Here is a 12,975-nt window from a genome sequence, read left to right as displayed (position 1 = left end):
CAGTGCCAATTCCTGTGCCTCCAGGTTGTGAGGATCAAAGGAGCACAACTTGAGCTCTAAGTGCCCAGCAGGCAGTGACTGTTCCAACTGCTGCCCACCCCATCCAATATCTGGCGGGTCACAGCCTCTTCCCCAAGGGCATTGCTGCAATGAGCAAAATCACCCCGGTGAGGAAGAGATGGTACCAGTCTCTGCAAAGATGGGCTGGGCCCCAGGCTGGCCTGAAACCTTTGGCCCTTCTCACTGCCCAGACAACTGGTCCATCAAGGATGGGGTGTGTCTCCACTGAGCTGTGTCCTCCAGAAGATGTCTGCTCTCATTACTTGAGCACTGTACCCCTTTATCGGGGTACTCCCTCTAGGATCCAAGCCCAGTGTCAGAAGGCATGGTGGGGAGTCAGGGAACCCAAACATCAAATGAGCATTCCTGTGGGCTCTGGGAACTCAAGTCTCTGGAGGGAAGAGGTTCATTCCCTTTCACCAGCCAAAAGGTACAAAGGGGAAGACAAGTGCCTTTCTCTTGACTGGCTTATTAACCAAAGTAAAGAAGCCCAGCGCCAGAGAGGTCGCAGGTCCACTTCCTTTGCTCAGGAATGCGTGTGTAAGATGCCTACCTCAGTCACAGTGGGACCTGTGGGGAAGACCTGGGATAAACTCCAATCTCAAGAATTAATTTTGGACTTCACACACCTATGGCCACCACCTCTTTTTTCTCAGTGCCAACACTATATACAAACATGCTTGACTAGCTTTTAGGGAACACACCTGCCAAGTTCTTTAACTGATTTTATTTTTTACATAAAAAGTTCAGTAAAAATTGGATAAAGTAAAGTGATTTTAAGCAGTAAATCAATCTTATCAACATAGCACAAGGCTGGCCGAAACCGCAAGGCAGCCTGCTCTGGAATATTTACATGATAACAAATTAAACCTTGCAGGAGAACTTAAACCATCCTTACAAAGTCTTCTGTGATCCTAGCACGCAGAGGCTTAAAAGCAAAACAAAAACCAAAAACCAGGAAAAAACAAATTATTTTCAATATATTCACATATACATTAAAATATAATACAGATCGTCAGGGTAAGGGGTTGTGGGTGGGGATGCGCATGAGTCTGTGCGCTGACAGCACCGCCAAGGAGGAGACCCAGGCTTGAGAGTGGGCTCAGGCCTGGCCAGGGTCTCAGAAGGGAAGGTCTCAAGGGCCTAAACCCTTGCCTCAGATGGCCTCTACCAACAGCTCACAACCAGGGACCGCTTATTGTAGATGGAGCTCATTTTTGTGGCTTTCAGTTGAAATCTGCAGGTTTGAATTCCCCAGGGTGATGTGTCATCAGTAGCACAGCCCTGACAGTGGGGTGGGGAGAGAGGGCCCACGGGATTTCTTCTCCCCAGAGTCTCTCCTACCAGCTTGCCCGTCCTCCCACCCTGGCCCTGCAGCTCACTCTAATTCAGTGTCCTCTTTGGGTTTGTAAACAGCCCCAAACTTCTGCATGTACTTCTTAATGTACTCCTTGGTTTTGTGTTTCACATTCTCATTGCACTCCAGGTCCTCGGGGTTCTTACAGTACTTCAGCTCCTTATTCATAACGCCGTGAGTCAGCTGTCCAGGACACAGGAAGAGAGATCACAGCCACCAATCAGAGTGGAAATGATTTGAGGGGGGAAGGCCAGTCTGCTGCCTCGGGCCCCTTCTCCCAAAGACTGGGAGGTGAACTGGAGGGGGAGGTTGGGGCAGGCTGGTGCTGGGATCACCAGAAAGGGGAAGCTCAGCTCTCAGAGAACCGCTACCATCAAGTAGGGTACCCTCTCTTCCCAAACCTTCCCCCTCTGTTCCTGGGTCTCCAGCCTGGGCATGTGTCAAGGAAAACTCACTTTTTATGATGAAAGGGGCCTTCTAGGAAGGTATAGTTTTCCCAGAACACTGTCAGACCACAAGCAGGGGGGAATACCTTGCGAGCTAGGTGTTTGAAATCTTCAGTTGTGGTAATTCTTCCCACTTTGCAGTCAGGTTTCCGGTAAGGGTTCAGGCACTGGACGATGAACTGGGACATCTACAGGTATGGGGAGAAGAGCACACTGCTCAATAGTCCAGAGAAGGCAAGAAAGTTGTACTGAGGAAATACTTAGAATAGGCAGTAAGCCGAGCCAGCCAATCCTTCCCTTTCCCTCACTCACACTAGCTGGTGTGGACAGAAGAATGCCAGTATGCCGGTGGGGTATAAAAGAATCCTGGATCAGCCTCAAGAGGGAAAGGGCTCCCTTGGATGGACTTAGCAAGCCTCACTTGCAGATGGAGGGACAGAGCAGCAGGACTCCATGCTGAATCTCATGGCAGCCCCAGATTTCAGCTAACAAATCTCATGTTCTTGGCATAAAGAGACTGTAGCTAAATTCTCTGGCCCCTGGAGGCAGGGCAGAGAGGGCCTTTCTGTGCTACCAGGAGGCTCAGTGACTCCAGGAAATGCAGGCATTTTGTTACTGAAGGCTACTTAGATTCTGTAAGTGTTGCACTTCATTTGATTCATACTACATCAATGTGAAGCAGAGGGACACATGATATGGCAGCTGGTTGGAGAACATCTGGGGTAAGACCCTTTTCGAAACACAAATTCCCATGTCCTCCTGAGCTATCTCTGTAGTGTCTGTCCTACCCAGTGGCTCTCAAAAGAGATCCAGGCACAGGATTTCTGGAAGTATTTGTGGCGCTAAGCCACAAAGTTGACCCCAGGGGAAAAAGGGAGCGAGGAGGTGAGTGATAGCCACTCACCAGGGAGCACCATGAACAGGGTCTACCCATCCCTGAAAGTCAGTGAGTCTTCAGACATTCAAAGAACAAGGCTATATCACAAGGTAGGCACTAAATAAACAGCTGCTAGTTGGCTGGGCTGAAATGCCAATAATCACAAAGGGACAGTGAGAAACTTAAGTTTTAACTATAGAGAAGGCTTTTACTCAAAATTCTTCTGTGGTCTCCTGTTTCCATACTCTCTCCCCTCAATCCACTTCCCCAAATAAAATAGGGGATTTCATTATTCCCAGCTTAAAATCCTGCAATACTCCCTGCAACTCACAGTACCAAGCAGCACAATACTGTGCAGCCTCATCTTCCAACACCCCTCACATACCAGGTGCTACAGCCCACAGATTCCCTGAAAGGGATGACGCCTTCTTCTGCCTCTGTACACTCTACTGCCTGAATTACAACCCTCCTGATCTATCTGGCTAATTCCTACCCCTGACTCAAGAGCCTTTCCTGACACCCAGAACAGAGACCTCCAAGCCCTATCATGGCACATTCCTCACACAGCTGCCATTACTTTTTTTTTTTTTTTTTAATGCCATTACTTATTTACAGGTCTACCTCCTCCAACAGACTATGAGCCCCCTCGGTGAACAAAGACTGGAGTTTAGAATCTGGATGCCCTGAGGCAGAAAAGGTTAGTGTCCAGAGAGCTGTACTGCACTTCCAGCAGCATAAAGACGAGCTGCTTTCTCCCAATCACTTGAGGATTAGGCAGCCACCAAATGAGATATCACAGAAAAAGAAACGGACTTTGAGCCAGAGGCCCGAGTTCAAGTCTTCTGTCCAGAGCTTGCCTTCTCTAAACCTCAAGAGCTCCTCCACCAGCATAAGAGGAATTACAATTCCGGTCTTGCCTACCTCACGCGATGTTGTGGGGATAAAATGATATAATGGATATGAAAGTGCTTATTATCCAACTGTAAAGGACCATACCAATATGTCATCACATAACAACTACACAGTCCAATCACAGAAGCAAAGGAACACCCAAAGGCAGGGCCACCTAGTACTACAAACAGCTGTGCACACTTAGGATGAGAAAGAAAGGGTCTCAGTTTAAGCCTTCAGAATGTAGTGTCCACATCCCACCAAACCTTACCTCTTTTCTGAATACTTCTTTGCTTTTCTTAGCCAGCTCACTGGAGGTGTCTGCTTCTGCTGTCTTAGGCTTTTTTGAGGTCTAGAAATGGAAAACACCACAGTGTGGGAATGAGAGGTCAGGTCAGTGATGCCCTGCTCTTCGAGAACCTCCCTTCTTTCCCGCAATTGGGATGCCTGACTCTTGGTATTAGAATCTTAAAGGGACATGGCCTGGAGTCAACTTAGCTGCTGTTACCACTCTCACTTCATGTTTAAATCTTGTCATCTGGCACTGGCCTCGCTCCTATAAACCAAGTTCTAATTCTCTACCCTAAGTGAAAGCTACATCCTTGATGTAGTTAAACATTTGTTTCAGGGTCACCTTCTCTGCAGAGAAATGTGCTGTGTGATTTGGACCACTCAGGTCCCTGTTCTGAGCTGCAGTATCCCACACTGTCAAGAGAGGCCCAGACTCAACGGGCTCCACCTCTCCTGTCTCTGACATCCTAGGACTCCTGGACAAAGGCAAAATGATTTAGCCACACAACCATGGTCCAAATACCATGCTCCTCATCCAAGTCCCCTAGACTGTAGGAGACAGTCTCAGCATGCAAGAGAGGTTCCTTAAAGGTTGGTATCCTCGATTCAGGAATGGAAACACTGAAGAGGTATCAAGGTGTTGCGGGGGAGGAGATGAGGGTCATGCAAGTCAGTGAACAGATGAGTAGATCCTAAGACAGGAGATACTCTGTCCCAAGATGCTAAGATGATGACAAACCTAGGAATGCTCCCTTCCAGCACTGCAAGGGGGAGGCTGCCAGTCCCCCTGCCCCGCGCCCCCCTGCCTGATTAGGCACTGCTGAGAGGTGAGAGGTCAGCAGCCCTGGCATTCAGAGCACCTGGCATGCAAGGCCACCTCCCCATACCTTTGCTCACCACCAGTCATCAAGCCCCTTCCTAGTAAATGTACTTCTCCATGGAAAAGATTATGAGCATTCCCCTTTGAATGCAACTCACTTCAGATGGATGTAGAAGCAGTTGGCATTACAGGTACTTCATTTTTTTGCTAGCTGCTTAGAGCACAAAATTTTTTCAACCTACCCCCACTTCTGATTCCTCTCTTCCCAGAAACAGTATGAAGGTGCTGGTGATGAAGGGACTGTTCAACTCCCTCTGCTCTGGACTGGCTCCAGAGAAAGGTGGCACTCCCCTGGCTTCTGGGCTTCTATACATCAGCTTTCCCTGACTTGTTATAAAAGCTTTGCATATTTTCTACTTTTCTACTTTCTTTCTGTGGCTGTGGCAGCAGGAAAGGGAGGGCAGGGTAGAAAGAACATACAGATTCTACCTCTGGTTTTAGGAAACAAAATGCAAATAACTGTTTTCAAATGTTTTGCTTTGAGATTTTGTGGTTATTTTTTCTAGCAGTAGAGAGTGTAGCTGTGCTTCACAATAAGACCTCATGTAGCATGGGATCAAGAATTGCCTGAATAAGCCAAGGTAATTTCAACACACCCTCAGCTGCTGTCTTGTGGATCTCAGAAATGAGTAGCAGCAGCAATGAGTACAGAAAGCCCCTTAAGGTATAACAATGATCTCAAGGCTCTGGCTCCTATAGAGGAGGCCAGGCTCTCAGTGAGGGCACTGTGTAAACAGGAATGTTCTGCTTCCCTCTGAACGGGGTATGTGTTCAGAAAGCTAAATAATTCCAGTGCATTTCTAATTTAATCTCTGACTTGGTGAGGTTGTAGGGCTTTAAAAACACACAATCCCCTGAGCTCTCTCTAGGAGCTTTCCTGGTCCAGAAGAAGTTGAGGTATCAGAAACACTACGCATGATTCAACCTAAATTCTGCAACACACGAACCTGGTACACACCAATTAAAAGGTTAAGAAAGAAAGATCCTTGAAAATAATAAAAACTCAGTATATTCTGTTTTGAAGTTGCCGCCACCTTTGCTAACAAAAAGAGCAAAATAATTTCAGTTTGGTTCTAGATCAGGCACTATATACCACACCTTAGTTTGTCAAATGAGACATGGGAGAGGGGGTGCAGGAAGTGAGAGGACAGGAACAAATCATCTCTACGACACTTTCAAGAAACTGGCAGGCCATTCCTTGCCTCTTCCATATCCACTTGTTTGCTCAGCCCCAAATGATGCCTCTCAGATGCCTTTGCATGCATCTTCAACATCTCCATTCTTAGTTCCTCACTTTGCCTAAACTATTAAAATACTCTTCAATCTGATCTCCAATGCTACCAATCTCACCTTTTCAAATGGGCCTGTTTCACTCAAGGAACACATATTTGATTGCCTGTCTTGCTGCTTTAAAAGCATCCACTGGCTTTTAAGCATACAATAATCACATTGGTAGGACACCAAGATCTTAGACAATTTAAATCTGACCTACTTTTCCATATTTTTATCTTGCTCACTACCTACCCCATGTATCTAAATTCTCACCATAACCAAATTATTTTTATTGTTCCCTATATAGGCTCTGTCTTGTACTGACTTTATACCTTTGCAAAAACGGCTTTATTTGCCCAGAATCCTCTTTTCTGCTCACCTTAGCTATAGGTAAAATCATGTTTTCTGTGACATATCACTAGTGCATTTTCTTAGACCATTAATCACTGTGCTCCCATAGCATTCTGTACATACTTCTACTACAGCAATTATCCCGTTGTGTTCTTGGTTTATAGATGTGGTTATTTCCTTAGATTGAACTTCATGAAGATTAGTACTCAGATTTATTTCTCTTTCTATCTGTAATACCTTACACAAGGCCTGTGAATTACTGAAAATTTACAATGTTACAGTCCTCATCTCCAAGGGCTTTAAAATCTAAATGAAGGCCCTAAAGATGGGAAAAAAAAAATTGGAGCAGAAGGAATAAACACATAACCCACAGGCATCCTTCTCCTGTCTGAGATGCTAGCTAGGTGAATACAGTAGTAAACTGGTTAGGAATGTTAGATCCAAATAAGTCCCTGGCTATCCACGTCACACTAGGTCCTAATGATAGAGACAACGGTCTAGAAAGAAATCCAAAGACTGACACCTCAAGCCTTTGACTTGTGCATCATGGCAAGGTTGGTTGGAATATCAAAACTCATTTGTTCCTTCATAAACTATCAAAGGGTTAATAACAAAATAGATGACTTCATTTATATTTTCTCATTAGAAATACAAGAAAAGGTAAAGCTCACAAGTCAGAGACAAAAGCCTAAGAAGCTAAGATAGAGAGTGAATGAACATCCAGATAGTTTTTTACTGGAAGCACATGACAGTTATGGGTTTTTTCCCCCTTAGGTACCTGTCTCTATAAAAACTCTCCCACAGAAACTTCATACACTGCCAGTAGAAATGTACAATGATATAGCAACTTTAGAAAACAGTTTGACAGTTTCTTAAAAAGTTAGACAGAGACAGTCTAACTTTGATCCAGCAATTCCACTCCTAGGTATCTACCCAAGAGAAATGAAAATGTATGTCCAAAGATTTGTTCACAATTGTTCATATACCATTATTCACAACAGCCAAAGAGTGGAAACAACCCAAATGTCCATCAACTGGTAAATGGATAAATAAAAATGTGGCACATCTAATACAATGGGATATTATTCAATGCTAAAAAGAAACGAGCTACCAAGCCATGAAAAGGCATGCAAGAACCTTAAATGTATATTGCTAGGTGAATGAAGCAAATCTGAAAAGGCTACAAGTCCAAATATGTGACATTCTATAAAAGGCAAAACTGGAGAAAGTAAAAAGATCAGAGATTGTCAGGGATAGGGATGGGGATGGGGGGAGGCGGGGAGAGAGGATGAGATGAATAGGGGGAGCACAGAGATTTTCAATGCAGTGAAACTATTCTGTAGATGATAATGGTGGATACATGCCATTATACATTTGTCAAAACCCACAGAATGTACAATACCAAGAACACTAATGTGAACTACAGACTTTGAGTGATAATAATGTAGATTCACTGATTGCAATAAATGTATCATACTCCGGCAGGCTGTTGATAGTGGAGGACGCTATGCATGTGTGATGACAGGGGGTGTATGGAAACTCTGTACTTTCTGCTCAAATTTAAAGGGAACCTAAAACTGTCTGAAAATAAAATATATTAAGAAAAAGAGGTATATAAGGACCTTTTCAGACAAACAAAAATGAGACAGCTCATCACAATTAGACCTGAAATACTCAAAGTATTAAAGGAAATTCTTCAGACTGGGAATTCCCTGGTGGTCCAGTGGTTAAGAATCCGCCTTCCACTGAAGGAGACACAGGTTCGATCCCTGGTCAGGGAACTAAGATCCCACATGCCACGGGGCAACTAAGCCCGCAAACCGCAACTACTGAGCCCACGTGCCATAACTAGAGAGAAGGCCGTGCACTGCAACGAAGAGCTCGCATGCCTTAACGGGAAGATTCCTACGTGCCGCAACTAAGACCTGACGCAGCCAAATAAATTTTTAAAATAGTGGATAGAATTTATAAAAAAAAAAAAAAAGGAAATTGTTCAGACTAAAGGAATGTTAAATATAATGCTGAAGAAAGAAAAACATTTCCCCCAAAGTGAATAAAATATAAAAGGAGGTATGGATTTGTTTCCACTTTCCTTCTCATTCCCATTCCTTCGTTCCCTCTTCCACCTCTTTCCACTGACTTAACTAGTTAAGTGTCTCTTATTTTCAAAATTAAATACTATTCAAATCTTAGAGCATAGATATATTGTCTTTGATTTCATTCAAGACACCACATCCTTGGAGACAGTGAGTCCTGTTCCAAGTGGAAAAGGATAAAAATTTTTAATTCAAGCATTGAGAGTCACACTGATTCACATGACCTCTAATCCCGATTACTCTCTTGTTAGAAGGAGAGACGAGGAATAAGCTCTCTTTCGCTTTACTCTAGAATAGTATTTCCAGAGTAAAATATCTCAGTTGCAAATCTTAAAAAAAGGGGGGGCCCAGTTATACTTTTTTGGTGAGGTTTTTTTTTTTTTTTTTTTTTTTTTTTGCAGTACGCGGGCCTCTCACTGCTGTGGCCTCTCCTGTTGTGGAACACAGGCTCCAGACGTGCAGGCTCAGCGGCCATGGCTCACGGGCCCAGCCGCTCCGCTGCATATGGGATCTTCCCAGACCGTGGCACGAACCCGTGTCCCCTGCATTGGCAGGCGGACTCTCAACCACTGCGCCACCAGGGAAGCCCCTTTGGTGAGGTTTTAATGCAACCAGTTTAACTTCTTTCCAGACCCACCAATCCCAAAATGGCAAGACATTAAAGCAAACAAAGAAAGACTGCAGTTAAACAGAAAAAACACATTTAAAAGAAACATAACATTAAGAAGAATGCTGTAATCTACAGGGAAAGAGCTAAGATATATTAAAGGAAGTTATAATGGAATAAGAATACTATGATTCTATTTGTATGTTTAGAATGAAAAGAAAGAAAAACATCTGTGTGTGTTTTCCATAAAGGTCTGGAAGAACATACAACAAAGCAAGGTTTTGCAACTTTGGCACTACTGACATTTGGGCCAGTTCTTTGTTGTGGGGGATTATCCTGTGCACTCTAAGATGTTTAGTGGCTTCTCTGGCCTCTGTACACACTAGAAGCTAGTAGCATCTCCACAGCTGTAACAACCAAAAATGTCTCCAAATATTATCAAAAGTCTCCCGAGGAGCAAAACTGCTCTTGGTTGAGAACCTGTGCACTAAAAAGTTAACAGTATTTATCTCCGGAGAGGGAAGTATGATGAAAGGAGAGCAACTAAATAGAAATTAAGAGCTTTTATTTTTTGTTCTATATACTGTACTTCTGTATTGTTTGGACGTCCTACCACTCCCAAGCATTTTTTTATATGCATAATTCTCCAGAATAAGAAAAATAGAATTCCAAGATAACATGGCTACTGACTCTACAAAATGAGAAGACAAAGAATCCCAAATGATCAGGAAACATATCTGTAAGCCACACTCACCTTCATGGGATTTTCATCATATGTTGGGGTTCCCAGGTCCATCTCAGCTTCATGCTCAAGGCTGGCATCATCTCCTGGGCTTTCCCAAGTAGGAGGATCCCACTGAGTCTGCCTAGAAGAAGGTAAGAACAGCCATGCTGTCATGGCCAGAAAACAGAGAACTCTGGCATAGGTATCTCTGCTCATATATACATAATATACAACATGCAATGAAACAGAGCAAGTCAGCTCCATAAGACAGAGAGATTCTTCCCAGCAGCAATGATTCTATCCCATAGACATACATTGTTTTTAGCCCACTGTACTTCTGTAGCCAACGCTGTGGCAACATTTGCTGGGTATCAAAGACAACAGTAAAACCAAACATCTTTGTCTCTCACCTGACTATTAATGTCCTGAAAACAGGATTCAGCAAAGTCTAAGGAAAGTACATGGAGTAGGTGCCTGCCTATGCCACTCCTATGCAGGTGATCAATCATGATTGTACCTAGCATGTACCTGGAGCAAAGTAAAATAAATCACAACACCCTCCTCACAATCCTTGATCATGTGAGAAAACCGTTCCTTGCCTTAGGAGTCTTCTTGTTTGTAGTTTTGCTCCTCTGGCTTGATGACTTACAGCATGGAAAAGATGTACAGGTTAAAAACTTGTGCCCTCTGCTAAAAATATTTTCAGCTGGCTACAAAAAAAGAGTTCAACCACATTAACTCTTTGCATGCTTTTTTTTTTTGGCCACGCCGCATAGCTCTTGGGGATCTTAGCTCCCGACCAGGGAATTCCCTCATTGCATGTTTATGGCTGTTTTGAAAGTTAGCAGGCAAAGATGGTTTTGTTTTTGTTTTGTTTTTAAAGCTAGATCTGTGAAGTAACATGTGGAAGTAAGGAAATTCTATTCAGGAGTCAGAAGTCAGCTGTCACAGGAAATGCTCTAAGGGGAATCACTTAAAACGTCAAAAGCCTCCAAGAAGCTAGCGACATATCTGACAGGTCTATCCTGCCATTACAGTCTTGTGCTTTCCTACCACAGCAATCTTTAGTTAGCAACATTAAAGGCATTTGATGTAAATTAGTTTTGCAGATGATTATGAAAGTAGGTTTATCTCTGACCGACAGAACTAATTATAAAATGGGCTCAAGATTTCTATTGTAATCAAAGAAGCACAAGCAGCTGTGGGTTTTATTATGGGAATTAAACAGGAGGTATTATGCTCTTAGGTGCTAGCTAAGGAAAACCTTGAAAAAAAGATGGAAAAATTACACACATAAATAAGAAATATAATTTTTTTTTTTTTTGAAAAGTGATAGTCCATTATAAAGCTTGCTTTGGTATTGAAAAAACAAAGTTCTGGTAAAATTTGCAGACACTGGTTTTTAAAGTCACAACTTCCAGTCAGCAGCATAACAAGGGCTTGTTTCTTTGGGGTTTTTTTTGGCTGCATTGGGTCTTCATTGCTGCGCGCGGCCTTTCTCTAGTTGCGGCAAGCGGGCTTCTCATTGCGGTGGCTTCTCTTGTTGTGGAGCACAGGTTCTAGGCATGCGGGATTCAGTAGTTGCAGCACGTGGGCTCAGTAGTTGCGGCACACGGGCCCTAGAGCATGCAGGCCTCAGTAGTTGTGGCGTGTGGGCTCTAGAGTGCAGGCTCAGTAGTTGTGGCACACAGGTTTAGCTGCTCCACGGCATGTGGGATCTTCCCGGACCAGGGATCAAACCCGTATCCCCTGCACTGGCAGGGGGATTCTTAACCACTGTGCCACCAGGGAAGTCCCAAGGGCTTGTTTTATAAAGGTATTTTTATGGGAATAATGAAGACCTTTCTAAGTAGAATACATAAAGGGAAAATATTTGACTGCATGAAATTTTTAACTTCTTCACGTCACAAGACATTACAAACAAAAACATTTGCAATATTCTTTTTTTTTTGGCGATACGCGGGTCTCTCACTGTTGTGGCCTCTCCCGTTGCGGAGCACAGGCTCCGGATGCGCAGGCTCAGTGGCCATGGCTCATGGGCCCAGCCGCTCCGCGGCATGTGGGATCCTCCCGGACCAGGGCACAAACCCACGTCCCCTGCATCGGCAGGCGGACTCTCAACCACTGCACCACCAGGGAAGCCCTGCAATATTCTTGATAAACAGATTAACAATGCTGACAGAAAATGGGTAGATGCCCCAAACAAGCAATTCACAAAAGATACAAATAGCCAATAATCTAATGAAGACGTTCCATCTCAAAAATAATTGAAAATAAAAATAAGATTTCTCATCTACTATTTTACATGAGTTAAAGAACCTACATGAAGAAAAAGGCACTTTTGTGTACCTTTTGTGGGAGTCTAAATTGGTATGATTTTTTTTTAATGGTAAGCTGACAATACTTATCAACTTAAAATGTGTATCTCTTTTGATCAAATATTTTGCCTCTAAGAATCTGCCTGAAGAAGGCAGTAAGATTAGTATTAGTGTCTGTAAGGATGTCCAGGTTTAGAGTTATATATAAAATAGTGAAAATCCATCAATCAGGGTGGGTTAAACAAAATTTGGTATAGCCATACAGAAGAGCAGGGGTTAGGCAAACTTCTTCTATAAAGGATCAGAGAGTAAATACCCTTGACCTTGTGGACCAAATGATCTCTGTCACAACTAGTCTACTGTCATTGGAGTATGAGAGTAGCCATCAACAATTCCTAAATAAATGGGTGTGGCTGTGTTCCAAAAAAACTTTATTTACCAAAACAAGTAGCCCATTGACATAGTTTGCTGAGCCCTGCAACAAATAAGCAAATATTAAAAATAATGTAGTTTTTCATTAATTGGTACCGAAAGTTCTATAAATAGATGGGTAAACAAAGCAGATGACAAAACATGCACCCCAATAACTCACATTATATACCAATGAATACATACATACACACACAGAAAACACATATATTCACATAAAGCTATCTGCCTAAAATATATGTTTAATTCTAAGAAAAAGATAAATCAGGTTTTTTATATAAATTGCAGGAGTCATCAAACTATGGCTCATGAACCAAATAAAGTTTTACTGGAACAGAGACACACCCATTCATTTATGTATTGTCTATGGCTGCTT

General features: G+C 43.1%; 1 protein-coding gene across 2 annotated transcripts in view; it reads right to left on the bottom strand.

Moving 5' to 3' along the window:
- Nucleotides 1–831: 831 nt before the first annotated feature.
- SETD2 (SET domain containing 2, histone lysine methyltransferase) overlaps nucleotides 832–12,975 on the bottom strand; it is a 111,364-nt gene continuing 99,220 nt past the window's right edge. For both annotated transcript variants that reach the window (XM_082848710.1, XM_082848709.1), the window contains exons 18-21: nucleotides 9,883–9,994; nucleotides 3,903–3,983; nucleotides 1,950–2,051; nucleotides 832–1,600 (exon numbers count right to left, since the gene is read on the bottom strand). In XM_082848710.1, coding sequence (XP_082704836.1) covers nucleotides 1,439–1,600; nucleotides 1,950–2,051; nucleotides 3,903–3,983; nucleotides 9,883–9,994 — 457 coding nt within the window. In that variant the 3' untranslated portion in view covers nucleotides 832–1,438. The remainder of the gene's footprint in view (nucleotides 1,601–1,949; nucleotides 2,052–3,902; nucleotides 3,984–9,882; nucleotides 9,995–12,975) is intronic.

The sequence above is a fragment of the Leucopleurus acutus genome, assembly GCF_964270905.1.
Source record: "Leucopleurus acutus genome assembly, chromosome: 10".
NCBI lineage: Eukaryota > Metazoa > Chordata > Mammalia > Artiodactyla > Delphinidae > Leucopleurus > Leucopleurus acutus.
Note: the sequence above shows the minus strand (reverse complement) of the source record. Positions and strands in the feature narration are given on the sequence as shown.